At 38.8% G+C, this 22,444-nt stretch overlaps 1 protein-coding gene across 1 annotated transcript in view; it reads right to left on the bottom strand.

Annotated features, from left to right (window-relative positions):
- Positions 1 to 22,444, bottom strand: part of hpse2 (heparanase 2) — a 49,584-nt gene that overhangs the window by 13,909 nt on the left and 13,231 nt on the right. Inside the window, exons 4-6 of the mRNA XM_054600504.1 lie at positions 8,276 to 8,449; positions 7,108 to 7,279; positions 3,909 to 3,956 (exon numbers count right to left, since the gene is read on the bottom strand). Coding sequence (XP_054456479.1) covers positions 3,909 to 3,956; positions 7,108 to 7,279; positions 8,276 to 8,449 — 394 coding nt within the window. The remainder of the gene's footprint in view (positions 1 to 3,908; positions 3,957 to 7,107; positions 7,280 to 8,275; positions 8,450 to 22,444) is intronic.

Below are 22,444 nucleotides of genomic sequence, written 5' to 3'. Positions count from 1 at the left end.
TACAATGTACTGAAGAATAATGGTGCATTTGACATAAATATGTTGCATTAGGTCATGATCACAGAGGACCTGTTATTATAATTAGTTTGGTCTTTGCAGTGGATGGTTGTCACTGTTACATCACCCAGAGGTTTATGAACTGACGTTTTGAAACCTCGTGTTCAGCATCTCGGCCATCGCCATCTTGTTTTTTGTGCAACACAAAGTGACATAAGAGGGTGGAGCCAAGTACAACTGAATGCTGAATAAGACACTTTCTGTGTGTTGTATGTCTTAGTTATATCATGCTGGATATTTTTGTGTCACAAAGTGTTATTTCCTGGTGAGAAATCTCTGCATGAGTCCCTCCACTCATCAAACCCCTATTTTGTAAAGAAAAGATAATCATAACAACAACTATACTATGATATAAAGCCGTAATGGAGTACAATGTAATTGTTTAAATAAAGCCTGAGTATACTCTACAACAGTTTACTTGTAATAACATCAAGTGTCAAGGAATGGCCAGCTGGTGTTGCGAGAGATTTGGGGTGAGAGGAGGGGTCGCATAGGAGGATGATGATGTGTTCCTTGACGTGTACCAGCAGGCTATCATCAGATTAATAATTACATAACAACTGAAGGAGATAATTATATATATATCTATATATCGATAGATAGATAGATAGATAGATAGATAGATAGATAGATAGATAGATAGATAGATAGATAGATAGATAGATAGATAGATAGATAGATAGATAGATAGATAGATAGATAGATAGATAGATAGATAGATAGATAGATATACATGGCTTCCCACAGGAATGTGTGAATAATAGTCTCTTTGATTTTCTGAGTAGAAAAGAGGAGGAGATCACAATCATTGACATCTCTTTTTCCTCCCCTCAGCTGTAAATAACCAGCACACCCTGCTCTCTGGCATGCAGTATCAGTATCACTCTGACAATGAAAGAGATTAAAATGTGAAAGTGTAGCTGAGTAAAAACTGATGAACATAGTGTAGCTGAGTAAAAACTGATGAACATAGTGTAGCTGAGTAAAAACTGATGAACATATATGTTTCTGAAAGAAGTAAAAAGTAAATGCTTCTGAACAAGGGCCATTAAGCGTACCTTTCATCACTTCATTATTTAAATGAGTTTAGCAGGGGGCTTTTGCTTGCTTGGTTGGTTCACACCACTAAAACCCGCTGCTGTAACAATTACTGTACGGCTCACATTTATGGTGTTGCTCAGGGGGATCTAAACAGTAAATCGTAAATTTGTCTTGTTCACTTATCTTGCTCATATATTTACAGCTAGAACTGGCAGCCATCACACGTTACGACTGACTTAATTCTCTCACCATGAAGCGGCCCGTGTTAGGTAGAACATGTTCACTGAGTTTAGGTTAGAAGGTGTGGGTGTTATAGCTGGGTGTTTGTTAAAATAATCTGTGCACATATATTACATTTTTTCTCACTAAAGTATAACGGTACCTAATCATGCAGATAGTTCTGGTTTTATTTGCCCAAGTTTGCAATGTTCATATCTGAGATATTTGCCAACACATCAATATAACAGAGGTGAATGGTATTTTGTTTTTGGTGCTCAAAGCCCTAAAACAAGACTGTGAGACTACAGTCATGCTAACGGCTCTTTGAGGCTGTACTGATATTAGCCACAGCAGTCATGGCTGGCGCCAGAACTTTTCATCTCATGGTACTAAGTTGGAGCTTGACCAATATGTAGGGGTGCTAAGAAAATAGTTGATTTTGAGTTCAGAGTTACTTCATAAGAATGTTCTCATTTTTTAAATAAAATTTTGAATTCAATACAATTCATGTAGTTTTTCATTGAACTTGGCAAAATGATATTCAACAAAATAGCTATAAGCCTAATAACCACAAAGCCATGAAAAAATGTCTTTCACATACAAATAGACTTTGGTGCTGGAGAGCGCCCAACATCAGAAATTAAATGAATAATATCCAAGGTGCAGCCACAAGAAGAAGTGCAATGTATTTAGCCTATGTTAACTGTGTAATCGTTAAACGAACTGGCTATCGTCACAATCTTAGTTATTATGTTTCTATTGCAAACAAAAAGTGCCTTGTAGGCTGGAAATATCCATGTGTCCTGCTGTGCATTAGTTATGTAATAGTCAGATGAACTGTCTATCACAATGTCAGAAGTATAATTAATGAAATCCACAGTGCAGCCACATGTGCACAAGCACAAACACTAGATAGCCCCCAGCCTGTTCACTATCTTAGTTTAGCATGTTAGCATGCTAAAATCAACTAATTAGCACTAAACACAAAGAACAGCTGAGGAATTGATCTTGAGGGGCATACATGTGTGGACCAAAATGAATGGTAATCCATTCAATAGTTGTTGTGACATTTAATTTAAAACCGCAAATGTCAAACTCATGATGCAACTAGAGAAAAGGTCTTTAATGGCAATCCATCCAATAGTTTTAAGATATGTTAGCCTGGACCAAGGAGGTGAATGGATGACCGCTGCTATTTATGTGCTAAGAAGAATTAACAGTTTCACTGTAACTACTTTCTACCAAAGACATTGTCTCTATGAAAGCTATTGACTTCTGTGGATTATCCAGAGTAAATGGGACATTGTTTCTAGAGACAGATGCCATTTTGTTTTTTCCTTTTTTTTAATGTGGAGCACCACAAATGAAAGTATATTATTTACCTCCATTGAATTGGCAGGAAGGAAGCCTATACCTCAAAACCTAAGCAAATAAAAACAGTCTGCATGGATAAATACCACTAGAGGTAAGTGATTTAGGTGAATTTACCCTTTAGTTTATGGGGGAAAATGATCTGAGTTAGGGTTAAAGTGCTCTGAAAGGAAAGTAGAAAAAAACCTAAAAAACCTAATATACGTAAAGAGAGACAGAAAGAGAAGGACTACACCGATCATGTCGGATAAGCAGTAACTGAGACAAGATGCTGCAAATGTCAAAGTACAGTATTGTGGAAAAAAAACATTATAACATAATGCAAACCACATATCAATGTTTCATGATCTGGAGGTTCACAAACCTTTCACTACATAACCAAGATGTTTCATCACCACAAGCTCCATCACAAATCCATATGATTCTCTAAACTAGTTTATAATGAACGCGGCTTTTTCATCCTTTTACGCTTGATTCAAAACAACTTGATCCAGCTGCAGTGGAGTAAAACCTGTGTTGTAGACGTGTTAATGAGTGGTCTCCACTTTTATGTATTTGGCTTCTTTTGTAGAGGTCAGAGTTGCTGTCACGCAGGCTGGTTAGACTGGAATCTGGAACTCGAGTGTAAAGCGGGCTAATTGACAGAGGGAATGAGCCAGAGCATATGGTTTGATTTTAACAGTGTGGGTGGTGTTTTTCTAAGCCTTACTGACAGACCTGCCTCCTTCCGTTTCTTCTAATTTCTCCTGATTAGACCTGACCTTCACCTTAATGACCACTCACTCAGACACACAGGGTTTGTCTTATTTTGTGCAGGTTTAACATATGCGTGTAAAGAGATACTGATAAAACGTGGGGAAAAAGATCAAACCATTGATATGTCTGTATGCATTCCTACAGGATGTGCAATAGACAAATGGCAGGTGTTAATAATTTAACACACACACTCTCAGGCTCTTTTTCCTGTTGTTCCCTTTACAGGATAAACACAGTTATCCTCATTATGCATTACTCTCTTAGAAGTGTTAATAATGGTTGTTACTGGCTACTGCACACACGCAATGTGGTGATAGAGGTACAAAAACACAACATGGCCTGTGTTGTTATATTTATGGTTAGTTAAGCGAGTAGTCTATTGTTTTTAGAGGACTGCAGATTGATTCTGTTTTTTCTTTTTACAGACAAAATATTAAAATAGAAAAAAAGGGTAAAATACCTACTGTTGCCACGTAACTGCATCTACAGCAGAGCCAGCACTCTTCATAAACCTGAAAGTCAGAAAGACAAGAGAGTTATCATGAGTGTTGGACCATTTTTATTTTTTACAAACTGGGCCTTATTTTCATTAATGGCCATAAATGTTACAATAACATTTTACCCATCAACTTAAATGCCAATACCTGGGGATATGGGGACGTGGAACTATTGCAGGAACTTTTAAGGCAGACAGTCAGAGCTCAATAAAGGCTTGTTTTACCCTAAATTATTTGGAAAGTGCAAGCCACAGTCAATTCACAAAAGAATTACATTTATTTGTCCATTGCACTTAAAAAAAACTACATGTGTGCATCTCTGCCAAGTATGGCAGGTTCTTGTTAAACCAGGAAGTGCAAAATCTTTGTAGTTTATGTGGTGTAAATCAAACAGTTTTCAAAGAGCAAAATAATTCTACTCAATCTGTGAGGATAATATTAGTATCTACAGAAAAACCTTGTAGTGTTACCTCTATTAGGTTAAGTTAAGTCACTTCACATTCAGTGTTTAAGGCAAGATGGTTTAACTGCAAACTACAAAAAATTGTAGAAAAAAAGTTGTGTAAAGCCCTACTAGTTTTATCAAACAGTTAACATGACTAGAGTGTTTTCCGGAGCTGTTTCTGCAGGCTGTACAGTTTGCTTTCAGTTAGTTAAAAACACATTCCTGTACATAAACACAAACCCAGTGTATATACAATCCCTCCTGCTGTATGCATCCTCTTCCTGAGCTTTTGCATTTTCGTGTGTGTTTTCCCAAATCTACCTGACCAAATCTCTCCATATTTGGGAGTAACAGCTTGTCAGACATGCCCAACTGTGTGTCTCTAAACTTTCACCGCTCTGGCTTGTTTAGTCTGTCCAGCTCTGATATTTGGACTGTTGAGCAGCTCAGTGTCTAATTAATCTTATTTCCTGAGAGCGGCAGAGTAGTTGGGCTGTCAAACACAAGAGCCACCCCCTCGTAACAGTGTCAAACACACAAGAATCACCCCGTCGTTAAATGTGTCGCCCGTGACCTGCAGATACTCCAGCTCTCTCCTCTTCATCCTCTCATTCCTCCTCCTCTTCTCGCCACTCATCTTCTACATCCTCCCTCTCCTCTGAGTACTCTGCTAATAAATCGGTCTATACCGTACAGTACACATACACACATCAGTGCGCACAAACACACACCTTTTATTTCTGAGTAAATTTGAACTGTCAGTACTCAGTGAGATAAACAGCAGTTCCCTAATGGTTTCAGTGATGTAAGTAGCTCAAGTACATAGAGGAGGGAGACCCATATCAAATTATTCTTTCTCCTAAGTCTTCCAACTACCTGTCAAAATGTGTGTGGTTGCAGAGAGGAGCTGGAGACAGATTTAGACTGGGATATACTGAGACATTAAACTATTCCTCCTGTGTGTGTGTATCTGCACAAACACTTGCATAGGCGCACATCATTTCAGCACACATTAGTTTTAACTTTATGGACTCTAATTCAATTTTGGTTCAAAGGAATGCTGTTTCCTGTTTATTTAACAATGCCCGTTAAAGCCAGAGCCACATATTCCTCTTCCACTCTGTCACTTCTAATTGTCTTGTTACCTGTGTAAAACAATATATATTAAATATATGATGACAGACAAGTAGAGCATTGATTACAGCTTACTTTCAGCCACCCAGAACAGAAAGTTTATAGTTGATGGTTGCCAACTGTAATTGGTCTACTCAAATGTCATGAAATGTATAGCATCATTTCATCTTTTTTTATTAACCAATGCCTGAGAGAAATTTATCCACAGATGTTTCTCTGGAAACAATATTAGCAATATTTTCATGTATGTGAAACTTTTTATTTAGATAGATTACACAATGAACATTTGAATAAAGTATTTAAACTTTAAATTAACTTCCCAATGCCCCCTATATAGTATTTAAAACACTATATAAACCTTTAATACCTTGTTGCACAGTAACACTGTTATATATTTGTGAGGAGACATAGAAGATTTTGTAAATGTTTGTTAACGTACGATGGTACAACACTGACAGAGTTGTGTATATCCATTGATGTTTGATTTTCAATCTGTTTGTTGTAGAGGGCCACTGATGCATCCATTTTAGTCAAGTTTGTTTCCATTGCAACAGACAGAAAAGCTCAGAGAAGCTTAACTCTTTCGGAAGTGATGAATATGTTTGAGAGAAGCCTTCATCTATTTGGCCAATAGAACTGAGAAAGCCTCTTCTTTTTCTCTGAAAGGAGTTTTAACAAACTTAGGCAGGCTAACATCAAAAAGTAGAGTGCATACCTACATTCAGTCTCTGATACACAGTTAATCTAAGGGTTGTGGTGAGAGTTGATATGATCAGCACCTATGTTAAACATTTGCTAGTCAATTTCATAACTTTAACATAAGAAAATAAAAACTATATAATAATTTTTTGTTGCCAAGATTAAAGTGTTGTTATTCTTTTGGGTTTATTTTCCATCAAATGTAGCCTGTGTTTGTTGGCAGGAGACTTCACACTAAAATGCTTTGCGAGCATGAACAAGAAAGACCCTCCTTGCAACCTTCTTACCATGTGGAAATAATATAACTTTGTCAAAGCAAAGTCAATGTTCATTGTGACAGTATTAGTAGGGCAATACTTTTAGCTTCTTTTTTAAGCTGTTTGTATATTGACCTGAATGGAATAAATAGATGCTCAAAAGATAAGCAGTTCATCTGAAAACGTGTGTTAGTTGTTGAAAAAAAATTAAAAAGGTAAACATATGGTCTTTTTTTTTTGCAGTTCTGACTACAAAGTATGACTTTACAATCTCAGGAGAGGGCAGGAAGCAGCTGAGAGAGGGCTGTTAGATAAGAGTCCGACCGAAGCTGGTGGAGCTTCTGGGTAAAACCAGCAGGTGGGACGTTGTGCCGTCACGTTATCAATCAGTCGACACTTTATTTAGGTTGACATGGTATAACTGGAGCTGAGACGCTGTAACCTGCAGAATGGAAATCCATAAACACCGAAAACTACTGCAGTGTGTGTGTATGTGTGTGCGTGTTAAACACAGTAAAAGTCCCAAACTGCTGCAGCATACTTTCCACAACCTTAGCCCCATTGTTTTACAGCAGGATAGCCTAACACAGACAGGAATCCCGCCCAGTCAGTGTTTTACTTGCGGACTCACCCGTCCAGCAGCTGGATGGCGTTCTTGCGGGGTCGTCCTGCATTGGGGCCGTAGAGGTGAGCTCGGTGGTAGTAGCGTACAGACTGCAGCAGGGTCCGCAGCTTGATGTAGTCCTGGGCCAACTGAGTGCTGTTAACCGCACGACCCACCATGCTGCGGTAGGCATTAGGCTCTGGGAAGAGGAGATGCAGTACACTGAGCCAGAGAGATATAGTTTATACAAGCAACAGTGGGGAGGTGGGTAAGAATATTGTTGTTGTAGTAGTCTAATCTTGCTCTCCTAGAGAGTATCCAACAGCCACTAGAAAAAGGGATAATTGGGCAATTCACAGTAATACAGACAGATGGACTCAGGGTCCAAGCACACAGGGTGGCCTTGCAGAATCAGTAAAACAAAGACTGTGAGGAAACGGAGGAAAACTATACTTTTGCCGGACCACTGCTCTTTAACCACTCTACTGAGGAGCATTGTGATTATCTGTAACAAGTTGTGTTTGAGCTGCAAAATAAAACGTTAACATGTCTGTTGTGTGCGTGTGTGTGTGTGTGTGTGTGTGTGTGTGTGTGTGTGTGTGTGTGTGTGTGTGTGTGTGTGTGTGTGTGTGTGTGTGTGTAGCTGGGTCTGTGCTATATTCCTGAACACAAATTCACTCTGTGTCTTTACTGTCTGGGTGATTGATCTGAACTAATATTTTGCTCTGGTTCAAGTCCTCACTAAAATATTCACATGGTTCAATCAATAGATTTTCCATGATACTTTTAGGCTAAAATAAGTGTTTCTATTGAAAGCTTTATTGCAGATGAAATGTAAATATGAAGTTACATGCAGCAGAGAAACACAGGGCTCTGTGTGCACTGCAGCTCCCCAGAAACACAGATGGTTAGGATGACATGAGGACTAGCTGTTCCTTTCATCCCTGAATGAACCCTCGCCTTAACCCTTAAACTGCTGGACTCTCTTTTAAAGCTCACTATCTATTTAATGTTATAACAAAGCTGTTACAGCCAGCAGATGTTAAATGAACAAAATGTGTAACAGCTTTTTCATACCACAGCTTTAGTGGGGAAGAAAAATGGAATTCTGCACTAAACATTCTTTATTAAAGTGAAAGTCCCTCATTTATAGGACATATAAAGTAGGCAGCATGTGGTTAGTAGCTGTACTGACCGTTGCCCAGCTCCCAGGAGATGTTGTATTTCTTGCCAGCGCCATACTTGAGGAGGCTCAGGGTGGAGGAGGTGTTCCAGGAGTTGTCTGGGTTCCTGTGCAGCGCGTTGAGCCCCAGGATTAGGTGCAGACCAGCACAGTCGGCAAAATTGTACAGTTTGTCTAAAGACCTGGCTGGGAGAAACCCACAAAGCAGTTGTAACTTTGATTCTTTTTAAGCACCTGGAAGTACCATAACTACCTATATTTTAAGCTATTTTGCATATATTTGTTGTGTAAATGAAGCAAATATAAACAGATGTGGTAAACTGTGGTTTTCACTTTTTGAGTACTAACTAAATGTTATGTTTTTATTCTGATATCTTCACAGAATTAAAAGCATCACGCAACGTGTCTGGCTAAAACCTAATTAACAAGATGGGTAGTATTGTGCTATAAAGCACTCTTCAGGTTTTCAATGCTGAGAAAGAGTAAAACAGTTGTACGTCATCGAGGGGAAAAATTATATTGGAAAAACATTGGTTTGTCCATTTAAACAAACAAGTTCATTCTCATGTGACTCTCAAAAAAAGGGTGGCTTCTCCCAAATTCTTCAACCTCAGTAAATTGTAAAGTATACAATTAAAAGAAGATACAATTTCTCAGCAGTATTGTGTATGGAAATTTTTGCGTGTACTGTACTTTGAATAAACTGAGCTGGGATTGATTTTGCAATCAGTTGCCTAATGCCATGTATTGAGCTTTGTGTTTGTGCATGTGTCATTCACATGACAGCAGAGTCTCGTCTTCCGCAACATTCAGTGAGAATGCAGAAAGACAGTTTTCCCATCATGGACTCCTGCTGTTCCTCTGCAGCTGACTACTCACTCACGTTTATGTCTGCTGTCTCCATCAAAACACATTGTTCTCACTGATCAGTAAAGGGCCCCTCCACAGATGCTGGCGTATGGTGAGAGTGCCAAAAGTGTATGTTTATATTTTAATGTGCGGCTGCAGGCTGCTCCTGGATACCTTTTGTATTGAAATTGAATCTGTTTGGAGTCGTTCCATTAACGTAACTATTACCCCCGACATCTGACCCTTACTTCCTAGGTTCAACAGGAAACAGATGAAGACTGTGTGCCCGTCTGGTTCTGGCTTACATTTGTCCTCAACTGTGGGTTTGGCACCAGCTGAGCTTGTCAACTGATTAGTCCGACCAGTTTGGAATGGAGACAAAAGCAGCGCAGCCCAGAATACATGTGAGGTTATTCTTCTGGATACATGTCAAGCTGTTACGGTCATGTGAAAGGTGTGAGGTTCTTAAATATAACTATAATGTTTAATAAATGGATGTGAGAGATACAAACGTCTGGCTTTAAGTCAGATTCAAATACATTGGAACACTGAACAATGCTTATTAAGTCACGCTTCAGCGCAAATATGTTTTTTATTCAGAATCTACTGCAAGTCTTTATTTCCAGTAGACCAGTGCTCATGTATAATCCAAAGTGCAAATAAAGAGAACAGAGATTGCTTGTTGCACCTGGCATTCATTCGCTTTCCAGTAACGGCAGGACAAAGCCTGAAAACAAAAAAATGCTAGCGGTAACAATGGTTGTATTAACACAGCGCTCTCCGGGACTGTATGTCTACTAAGTAAACTGTTCTCCATCTGATTAATAACCACCAATAACGTTATTATCATAACTGCTATTATCATAACTGCTATTATCATAACTCCTTCCCTCTGTGGTTAAATTAGAGTGGTGTCTCTTTGCAGGAGCAGAGTCTAGGGCGGCGGGACAGAGAAAGTAACGCCAGATGTGGCTGTCAGGATGAGTGATTCCAGGTCTTTCCTCACCTGAGATCTGAGCAGAAGGCAACCAGCCTCGCTCAAAGACACAGCTAGCACACTGCACACACATCATGAAATGCCCTAAGCTGCCAAAAAATATAGTTTCTCTGCCGACGGGTCTGAGAGCAGCATGTACCAATAAAAGGATGTCGGTGTGTTTATGTGTCAAGTTGGTTCCTGGGAAAATGTTCTATTGATTCTTCTTAACCAGCAGCAGACAAACTCATAGTGAACTTTCTTCTGCCTTTGCCACTTAATGATACGTTGAATGATGAGGTCAAAGGTAGTGCTTATCAGCTGAAAGTGGATAAGAACTTTGTTCAATTTTATTTATTTGGTAATGTCAATTTAATTACTGGTTATGAATCATTTTGTGTAGTAGATGTAGCTGGAATGATTCTTCAATTAAACGATTAGCCGATCGACAGAACTATTTTGATAATTAATAATTGAAGTCATTTGCAGAATTTGCTTCTTCTATTTGTCATATCATAATTTAATTGAATATCTTTAGGATTTTGGGACACTGGGTTGTACAAAACAAGACATTTGATGTTACTTTGGGCGCTCCCTTTTATTCAGAGGAGCTGATACATACAGTAGCTAAGCTACAGCTATCCATGAGTTTGTCTTTTGTGGGTTAACAGGACAAACAATATAAACATTCCCTGGGAAAAGTCTATCCTTCTATTGGTGGTTAATCCTCAGTTAGCCAGTTTCTGTTTCGGCTGCACACGCTAACAACAGCTACTAGCCCGAGGAGGAAGTGTAGTATTACTAGACAGCGTAGCCAAGCTCTCGTTTATCGCCTGACAAGAGCAGGGCATCTTCTTCCAAAGAGAAAGGGATGCTGGGTAGATTCACCCTCCTGGTGTCAGGAAATCTGCAGATCACTAAGTCCAAACATCAACGATCTCCTATGCAGACACTAGAAAGCCCTGAAGCTACAAATCTGTGATCTCAGGCAGATGAAAAGTAATGACATTACCAAAACACAGGGAATCTGTGTGTATATGCACAAGCTCACATACCGTGTGTGTGCTTGTGTGTGTGTGTGTGTGTGTGTGTGTGTGTGTGTGTGTGTGTGTGTGTGTGTGTGTGTGTGTGTGTGTGTGTGTGTGTGTGTGTGTTTGAGCTCTAACTATCACATCTGTGGAATGGTGGTAGAGTTAAATACTGTAGCAGCACTTACTGTTATTGGAAATAATTCTTCCAAATGGGAACAATACAAATGATCTACTACTTCACAAACACAGACATTGACAATCAATCAACCCAACAAGCCATTGCTTTTACTTCTGTTAGAAGTATCATGCCAGTTACAAATGGTGCTCATCCCAATGACATTCAATAATCTCTGAGTCAACATCATTATTCAATATTCAGTTTTCTGTTTTTTTAAGAATGACAGCTTCTCATGTTGTAGTATTTTACAAAATGAGTCTCACAATTCTCAATTACACACCAAACAATGAAAGTCTGTCTAAGAGGTCAGACTTTATTGTACTCACTCAACTACAAACTTCTCTTTTATCTCACAAACAGTCCAGTTAGAAACAAGCAGAACGAACCCAGACAACAGTGTGTGCCTACATGTACGTGTGTATATGCCTGTGTGTGTGTGTGTGTGTGTGTGTGTGTGTGCGTGCGTGTGTTGGCGTGCCTTTGAGTGTAGCGGAAAGAGTGGGGTCTGGATATTGTCAAGCTGTCTATCTGATAGAAAAGCCAGTTCTGTGAAGCAGAGAGGCCGGCAGCATCACTCAGTGCTATGCCTCATTTCTGCGGCTCTGCATATTCCCTCAAACACTGAGGTACACATCGGTCTAAGTACAGAGGGCCTGCATGCACTCACACAAACAGTGTTTGCTAGTTTATATACCACACACATGCACCAGACACCCATCTGAATTTTTCAATGAAATAACACTTTTTTTCTGTAGCTGCACCTTTAGTGAGTTACTGTTGGCTGACAAGATGTATTTCGACAGCAGTTTTAAATATAGATACGTTTTACTTTGAAGCTACGAGAACCACTTTAAACATATCATAAGTTTTTATTAAATAAGGAACTTCATCACGCTTTTACTTATCATGACCTTTGAATGTTTTAAGATTGAAAAATGGCCTCACTTAACTAAGCTATGAAAAGCAGGTTCAGATGAGGTGGTAACATTTTGAAATTGTTACAGACAGTGAACCACAAAAGGAGACCATATGCCCTTCATGTGTAATGCGGTGTTGTGAATCACCTGCCAACTGCATCAGTCTAACATGTCATACATTCACATTTCATTTCACAATGTTGCCAGAAAAAAGGAGGCCAGCTGAAAGTTGAAAAAGTCAAAATTTAAAGCAACACATTTTTGTTTTAACCTCAATGTAAAGTGATTTAAGTGATAAAGTGAATGGCTTCTCCTTGATCTACTGTCACATGGATTGAGGATCATTTGTAAAGAAAGCTTAAATGTATAAATGCTCTAGCTAAAATTTAAGAGTCTAGTATTTTAAATAAAGGAATTTCTTAAATTAAAGAGAAATATATTAAAATCCCCAATCATTAAGTACTTTTTACACCATTTACTGTAAATGCTTCTATATTTAGATGTTTTAATTTAACAGACAATAGCCTACAGTTCTTTATTCATGAAAGGGAATAAGTCATTTAAAACCTGCTCTTGACCAGGTTTAGATGGAAGAACAAGTAACATAATTGATTCTACTGGCATCCATTCAAGCTGGTCTTTTTAAATACCCCTCTGTGTGCTTAGAAGAAAGTGAAAGCAGCCCACAACCATGCCGATGGCACAAACAGCATATCCGTACACTTCTTCCCTCAAATTCAAATTGACATGATCGGTGAAAAGGAATTATTATCTTTGACTTTAAAATCCCAGTTTAGAAATGCTGATACATTTTTCAAGTGCATTCTTGAAAGTGAAAAAAGAGAGCAAAGCAAAAACTACGTTTTCTGTCTCTGGTTTCATTCAAGACACAAATATAATGACTTGCTGCCAGACGCAGCTGTCTTCCACAGCAAATATCAATTTGGATGTTTAGTCCCATCAAAGTCAGTCTGGAACATACAAGCATACACGCAGAAACACACACACACACACATACAAACACAACTTGAGCTGAGTTCTGGCTTGCTTTAAAAGCCAAATCAAAACCGAACCCTCAAGAGGCATGTGCAGACAGGGGAGAAGGCTGTTTAGATAAATTAATTCTGAGCCCTTTTTCCTGTTTATGGATAAAATATGTTTTTTCCTATCTGAAGATGCACATGTTGCACTCTTCCCGAGCTCTTTTAAAATATATTGCAAGTGTCCACACTGCTCATTATCTAAAAACATTAGCATTGATTCTGAGGCAAAAAAAAGACCTGCAGGAAATGACACTATTACACTGTTCCCATATATCCCTTTCTATGTCAACTATAACAACTAACCTTATGTCCGCTTGGCACACACACAGACGGTAATTTTGCATTGTGACCTTAGCAGGGAAGTCATGGTGTAAACGGCCACTCTCTGACTGTCCATCCATCAAATGGTTCTCAACATGCTGGGAACAATTGTCGATGACAGTATTTAAGGTTTTACCAGATGGTTTGAAGAGTAATTTCCCATTATACTTAACACACACCACGTGCACACACACGCAGCAGACAAACAGCATCACCAGTCATGAAAGATTTGGAAGTAAACTGCTAAAATATCCAGGAAAAACCCAAGTGCAGCGCATTCATCATCAGCTCCTCCATCATGGCTTCAATTACTTTTCTCCACCAGCTACATTTAGTAGTCTACTCTCTGCCTGCTGTTTCTCATTGGCCCAGTTCCCCGACTAACCATATTTTCTGTGGCTGCAGAAAAAGACACAGTGACTGTAGCAAGGTCATCTCAAGCTGACGTTTCCAATTTGCAGTTTTTTAAAAAGATCATCAAAAGTTTAAGCACTGCTATCGATGCAGTTTGATCGTTCATCCATATCGGTCAAAGCCAGACCGGTATATACTGTTACGGTCGCTGTATCGAAAGCTATTAAATGCGGTGGTTCGCTATGTTCGCATGGTGTATCTGCAACTCATCCTGATGTTAACTTGACACTGCATGTTAGGGTTGCGCAGAGGGAGAAATGTGGTTCCAATATATTGTGATTTTGTGCTGCTCCACCAGCGTGTTGCACAGAACCCCAACGCCTCCATGTTTACACACACACACATCTCCACATGGACTCTTCTTTCATACAGGATGGCTCCACTCCAGCGAAACCATTCAGGTCAAACCACTTTTGTATTTTGGAAGAATGCAAGATATGTGGTGGGCACCTGTTTTCAATTCCGTTAGTAGAGGGGGACCGATGTGTGTATGTGTGTGTGCACGTGCATGTGTGTGGAAACAAGAGTGTGAGAGAGAGATTACCTCAATCTTTGCATTTTGCTGGGACTAGACCTGCGTGTGGCCCTCTTCTGTGTACCCAGTGTAAGGAGATGCAGAGAAAGTCGACAGAGCTGGTGAGTAAGATGAGTGGTATGTTAACATACACTGCTCTATGTGTGTACGTCCACTTTCTGCTGCTCTGTGTGTGTGTGTGCATGTGTGTGTTAGTGTGTGTGTGCTTCAGCCTAGGAAACAGATTGCAGACAAAAAAATCAAAGACAGAGAAGTGGACAAAATAACTGTAACTGTAACAAATGTAACTCAAACCACTTGTTAGGGGAACAGGGTGTGAGGGAAATGCGTTTGGGGTGTGAGTGGTTTTCACATCTGTTTGGCAATGGTCGCCATCTATCAATCCCTAATGAGAAAAGTACGCTTTTTAGATACTAATGATCTCACCATGTTTGTCTTGTAAAGAAACAAGGTGTGTGGAAGTCTTCGTTTTCCCAGGAGAGAAACAACCTCATTTCTCTTCTCTTTGTTTGCGTTGTGCAGCTACCTACAAACCACAACCAAACACGTCGAAAGGACAGGGATTTAACAGTTGTTACGATGAACCAAAACTGGGTATGATTCATCCTGTTATCATAAACTCGCGAATTGCACTGAAGGTTCACCTCTGTATTCAAAATGTAAACAAAGCCAAGAACGACAGTACTTTATGAGCAGTGGTGTTGAAGAATAAGGACCACACCATTTGCCATTTTAACTGAACGATCGTAAAGCTGCTCTATTTAATATTTCATCAACAAAAGATTAAATGACTATTTGTAATGTGAAAGGCAGCACTCATAAGGAGAAACCAAGCAGCAACCTCTGATGCTGAAAAATGAAGCCAACACTGTAGTGGCAAAAACAGCATTTCCTCAAAAATGGCCACTTGAGCTTGGCTCCAAAGCGAGTAGATCCCTATAGACGCCAATGTTAAAATGCTCAACTTTACAAACAAAATAAACATGTTTACAATCTAATAAAACAAAATCTGCTTGGTTCCTTTAGCTTATATCGTTGTTCATGACAACTGAACTTGGTTTGAATTTTTATGTTACTCACCCGTTTCAATTTAATTGAGGCTTAAGTAGGTCTAGCCCTCTGCGTCAGCTCCACCACCGATCCACCTCTTTGCCCAATTTTAGAGTTAGGCTGGGTCGTCATTGCCAAGATGGCGAAGGCCGGATCCACCCACTTTGAGCTTCACAATGGCTCTTCAGAAGCTTATGGGGTACGTCACAGAGACTATGCCCATATTTTATTCAGTCTACTGCACAAACCCAACTCTGCAGTTCCTCTAAGCTCCACTGAGGTTAGTAGCATCTTTAAGCTCATTGTTTTTAGTTTTACCGGCCGTGACTTTCGTCCTTTGGTTCACTCTCACCTAACTCATCCGGGCCATTAAGCAAGTTTCAAAGCTTTTCAACAACTCTTAAAAGTTAAAACTTGGTGGAACTCGAAGGCTTTCACGCTCTTAAAAATAACATTCAGGTCACATAAAACAAAAACTGCCTAAAGTCCAGCAGATGGAGTTTGATGAATATAGCTTTAGTAGTTCAATGTTTTAAGCATTTCATTGAACACATAAAATAAGATTGGTGTGTCCGGTAAAGATAACAAATGAGAGCCACACCTGACATTTTTACTACCAGAGATTAGCAGCACTGTCACCTCCAAAGAGGGCGGTTGTAAAGCATCCACCTCTTATCCGGTTAACCATCTCGTCACACACCTCTGCTGATGCTGTAATTGAGTTCTGATTGCTCTGTAATTGCAGAGAAACAAGACTCCTATGGGCAGACAGAGTGAAACAGGAGGGTTATGGCCCAGGGCTTCACTGCCCATGACACATCAAAGAGCTTGGACTTAGAACAATGTCTGCAGCCCTTCCCAAAAAAACACCTGCTTAGCCTGTAAACACAGTCGGATCGCTGATTACTCATCCGCAAGAGGAACATTTTTAGGATCTTAACAAAGGCCTCTTTTAATATCTTGAATTTCATCATGTTTAAAAATCTTAAGAATGGCAAAACAAGGGCAAACAAAACATTTGTTTATGAGGGTATTTGGGACATCTGCTACATTCCCAGCTCAAGAAGGGTATCTTTGATCCGGGACCGTGTGATGAATGAGGGTTATGAAGACCAGATCCCCAGAAGGGCAGCAAAGAAAACACACAGTATCCCAGACTCCCTTTCACTGCTAGAATAATCACCGTAATCACAGCAATCATCTTCCACTCTCAAACTATATCCACACACATTAGTTATGTGTTAGTTAAACTGGAGGTTCTGTCTTCTGCTAAGCGAGCAGAGCCAGATTAAACAGTCACAGGATCAGGAGTTTGCATCATAACCGTCTAATATATAATTATACATTGATATATCAGATGCTGGGAAAAGTTACAAAATGTTTTAAGAGTGCTATTACGTGTTTTATTGACTACACTGACTGCATAAGCCATTTCTTATTTTGTAATAAAAATATAATGACTGTTTATTAATCTAATTAAATGCAATTGCATAATCAAATATATTTTTTATGCCTATGTACTTATTGAATAGCCAGATTTCATCTAACTTTTTTAATGTATACCTCATTTGTAATTTTACATTTTTCGGATGCATGTGCATGTAATTATTTCTTCTAAAAGCTTGAACTATTAATGCAAAGCAGCTAATTTGGCACAGTTCTAGGCTGATCAAAGAACAATTTTCAAAGATTTAAATGAATGAACTTTCAGTTTAAGTGATGCTATAACTTCATTATCACAGTGGTAAAGTAATGATTTGGTTGTAGAGCTGTGCAGCTCATGAAAAAAGGAAAGAAATGCTCTCACATCAATCCTCTCTGAAAGGCTGGCCAGTGTAGGACGGACACTACAGGGGGCACCTGCCTCAGCCAGGCCGACAGTCTCTCTTCCCATAACTCTTAACTTTTAAATCCCATTTGAGTTTCTGCAGCAATCCTCGTTATGACAAAGCTGGGATTCGTCCCAGCACTGTGATGGATATTCCTGCCAGATGTTTATGGAGGAAAAGAGCGGGACTTTTTTTCAACCATTCACCTTAACAAACATCTCCCAAAGTCTCAAAGTCTCAGCTCCTGCTGAGTTTCCCTGATCCTGTCTGTCGCGCACATAAAGCTGCATTATAAGAATCTCAGCCCATTTCCACATTTGAAAACATTTTCTTTTCTCACCATTTGTGCTTTCCATCTCCCCTAAGACTTGTTGGCAGGGGTTTGCACGCAAGTGAGATTTTGATTTGTTTTATTATTGTGTTTTGGTTAATTAGTCTGTTTAGATGTTTGATGTGGGGAAAAACGACATTCTGCTTTGCTGTTTTAACACTTGCGGTGGTGCGAGTGTTCAACTGATGCAAAAACCATATTGTGTGCTGAAAGTTTGAAAGCAATCCCACACAATTTTTTTCAGTTTTCCAAATAAATACCAATTAATTTACATCCACTGTAGGAACTGTTAAAGAAATATACACTGATCTGTCAACTTGTTTCTGCAAGATCATAAACACACTTTTAGTATTTATTTATTTAATTGATTTGATTAGCACAACAGTTTTGTCTCCATGAAAACCCAAATCATAGTAAAGCACCAAATTGTAGCTCTTAAATTATTTAATAAAACCAATGTAGAGCTGTTATGGTAGATAACTCCAGTTTTGTTTCAAGTCTCTATTAGATTAGTTAACCATTACAAAATAATTTACTTTGAGAATGAAAAACAATAGCAGACCTTATTGAACTACAAGAGGCAGAAGTGAGGTATTTCAAACATCTCCTTAGGATGTTTGAGGTGATAAGATACAAAAATATACTTTAATATGTACAAAGTCTCAAATCTTTTTCTAGTTTGTAAAGAAAGGAGATGGTGCTGACAATGTAGATCAATAAGTTGAAGCGTAACATGGACAACCAGCAAGTTTGTAAAGTGAACAAAAGCATTGTAGGTGACAACAGGAAAATGTATGTACGAGCCAGTTAATACAGAATATGATACATCTTAAAGGGTTTAAATCAGTGCAGAGGAACTGGTTCACATCTGGTAAAAGTAAGATGTTTAGGTTACATCTGGAGGATTTCAGAAATGTTTCATATTTGGAGAATCAGAACCTCACCAGATGTTTTAGAAGATGAAAAGGCAAAGTGTCCTGTAATATCTTCAATGTCTACTCTCAAACAATGTTAAACAAAGGAGACAGCTGTAGTCTATTGGTTAAAACCAGTAAAAAAAACATCTGAATCACCTGAATTCATCAGATTATTCAAAATTTGTTTATTAATGATGCTCTCTGTGAGTCGTATAATCATTATAATGTAATATAATGATTATAGGATAATATTAATATCTTTTTTAATAAATGTGTGTGAAAACCTTGGATTAAACAGCACTAACGTCCTACTAAGCTCACCCCTGACTAATGTAAGTCTTAAAGCGGCACCAACATTTTATGCCATTACAACAAAGTTTTAATACTTTTCGCATTTTGCTTTACTTTCCAACTCTTACTTCCCAATGTGTAAGTTGTAAAACGTAATATATGTATATTCTATGAATGATGAATGGCATTTTACAACTTTTGCCAGTGTGTGTTTATGTGCTAACTGCAAAACATCTCTAAACCTAAACACTAAACAACAGCAGATCACAGTAGACTTAAGACAAAAGAAAGAAAATAATGGTGATGGTTTATCAGTTGTCCAACATTCCTACAGAATTACTTGCAGCATCACTGCAGTGTCGAGATGCTAATGTTGGTATGAATGTGAAGGAGTTCTTCTTGGCTTAGCTCTTTTCCCATGTCTTTTCTGGAACTACAGTGACGGACTGTGAAGGCGGTGGAGTTCAACAACAAGTGATATAGAGCCAGGCTATTAGCATTGCGAGTGGGGCATGCTGGTGTATCAGACCTGGGGTTTCCTACTCTGCCAGGGGAAGAGCCAGGCCAGGCCAAGCCAAGCCAAACATCTGCTCCTGGTTAGAGGTGTCGACTCCTGCCATTCAAAGCAGAGGTTTTAAACCTCAGGCAAAGGTTTCTCTTGCCTGGGCCACTGCAAGCAGTCCTGTACATTCCCTTGGGGAATGCAGGTCTGGGGAAAATACCACCGAAAATTCAATTCCACTTCTCCTTTCCGTGCTTCACTCCTCTGACCGATGCAAATTTCATTACACAGATATGAACTCATAAAATTCCTTCAATAACATCCCGCACAACAGAGTTTTAGAGTAAAGGGGCTTGGAGGGCAACCAGCTATAAGAGGTTCCTCAGTGCATGAGACCGAGTCATGAGTATAGTCAGGTTATTTCTTTCTTCGTTTCTTCTTTATTTCTTTACGACACATTAACAGCTATTTGTATCAGTTAAGACATAAATTAAATATGTTTAGTGATGTTGAGAGGTTTTCAATGTGCTTAGTCCCTATGACACACAGGAGGTTATTTAAGTGGGAACCCAATTAAATATGTGATTTTTACAAACTGCAGTGTTTAACTTGTGTTTGATGTTATACATTACATACACATTTTACCAAATCAGAATATCAATATATATTTTCCTAACTATATTTAAATCAACATTTTGTAATATATATATACAAAATGTTGATTTTATTAAATAAAAATTAGGAATTCAGAAAATTCGGAAAAGATTTTAAAGTGTGATTTAATCCATAAAAATAAAATAAGCTGTATAAATTAAATTGTTCAACATTTTGAGAAATATGCCCATTCTCCTTCTTTCTAAGAAGAATTTTTACATTTTCCTATCACTAATCTAGACTATGCACAGATGGCAAGAAAATGGGGTCCGGCGGTTAAAATATTTTGTCAACACGGCTCGTCCCCTGGACGGTAAAGCATCATGGGTCATAGACATAAGAGAATACAGCAACGATCAGCAGCCACTTGTTTTATTTACCAATGCCTCGATTGTTGAAATGAAATCCGTGCGGATTGGTCCTGTGCACAAAGGCATTTATCTTTCCCGCGATGAGTGAGACTATGAACAGGGGATCTCGTCAGCACAAGATAGATGCTTTGACGTGTATTTTTTTTTCTTAACAGCAAGGTTTCACAGATTTGGTCTTGACAGTATAACAATATAAGGTGAAAAGAAATAGGGTGCGTTCCCTGGACACTTCGATGGTGAGTTTGCTGCGTCTTTTCAGAATTTAATGCATAAGAGATGCAGGACACGTTCCAAGTAACATCACCGTATGTTTTACTGCTTAAGTGATGAAAGCCCATAAAATAGATATTTTCTCCGTCATCTTGTAACCATACATCAGCTGGCATCTAATAAAACTTCCAAATATAAACCGAAGGCACCAATTACTGGATACTTAAGCCAATTAACAAAAACAGAAACAAAGGGAAACTTTGGCAAATGAGAAAGAAAACAATTTGGTCACACATCTAACATTAAGCTTCCATTACCCCTCTAATGAGCCAATAAACTTTTCAGAGGTGGCTGATCTTCAGATGTAGCCAAACCGCTATCTGTTGTTGGGCTCAGTAAAAGTAGGTTACCATCCTAACAGCCAAGCCTTAACTGGCTTCCATATGTGTCCGGCCAATTTTCTAGCATACTTTTTAAGATTTACAGACAAACAAACAGCCAGGCTCTGAAAGAGATGTGGGTTCTGACTGAAAGACTTATTCAAAGCTCTGCCTGACCAAAACACACACAGCTTCATCATGCTTTCTTTCACTTCAGTTTACAACAATATTTCATCTGAAACAAACAAGTGTTAAAAAAAAGCCGCACTGTGATTCATTACTACCTAGAGCTGCTCAGTATCTTTCAAAACAAAACAGAAAAAAGGCCAAAATTTCAAGGAGACATTTCTGACATGAAGTCAGTTTCCCTTTAAGACCTAACATTTCAGCCGTTTCCTGGAACTCTGGATTATGTTGTTTGGATACCAGAGTTATTTGTTATTTGGCTGTTTGTGTGACAAAGTCTGCGTCATTGTTTTGGAAGGTAGCTGGGCACCTGTAGGGTTGAAGTTTCTAAAAGAAAACAGGATATCTGGACTTTGTCTGGATTTACATGCAGATGCATGAACGGTTTGAGGTGGGCGAGAAACACATTTCATGAGCTGAAAACTGCTAATAGGTCATTAGATTTATTATCTCCCTGTTCATTATCTGTTGACTTATGCACATTTCTCACCTGTTTGCCATTCGCTTCATTTATAGTTGTGCATGATGTTGCATAATTATGCACATTGCATGACAGGAATTTGAGAGAATAAATTTGTTTTGTGCACAAATTTGTTCAATTTGCCAAATGGTAATTTTGCCATACTGAATAATGCATGTTGATCACAATCGTTTTGTATGCAGCAGCATTCAAATTATGTCGAAATCCAGGCAATTGTTTGGACTGAACATGCCAAAAAAGAAGCTCTGCAGCTGTGTCGTGAAATGTTGATTCATCAATCATTCTCACAGCGAGGCACCGCTTTTAGTTATAATGGAGGAAATGTTGTAGTCCTTCAATTTGATCTTAAATGCAGCTTTGGTGAAGTATATAAAAGTTACTCGGGCATAACTGAGGCAACTTACATTTTCACTTTATGCATATCCTGTCTGAATTTAACAAATCCATAAATAAAATGTATGGATAACTTAAGACTCTACGGTGACAAAGCAGATACAATATGACAAACAAGTCTTGTTTTATGAATCTAATTTTTTTTCAGAGCTCGGTAGACGTTATCTGACACACAGAATAATGAGGAAGTAACTTCTTCACAAATCCCTCTAAGGCGCATTCATGTTCTCGTTTCATGTGAGGGTCAGAGGTCAGTCACAGCCAGGAGCGATGCCTCTGTGCAGGTAGAGCTTAAGACTTTTCCTCAACGCTTTCCTCAAAG

The sequence above is a fragment of the Anoplopoma fimbria genome, chromosome 6, assembly GCF_027596085.1.
Source record: "Anoplopoma fimbria isolate UVic2021 breed Golden Eagle Sablefish chromosome 6, Afim_UVic_2022, whole genome shotgun sequence".
NCBI classification, from domain to species: domain Eukaryota; kingdom Metazoa; phylum Chordata; class Actinopteri; order Perciformes; family Anoplopomatidae; genus Anoplopoma; species Anoplopoma fimbria.
Note: the sequence above shows the minus strand (reverse complement) of the source record. Positions and strands in the feature narration are given on the sequence as shown.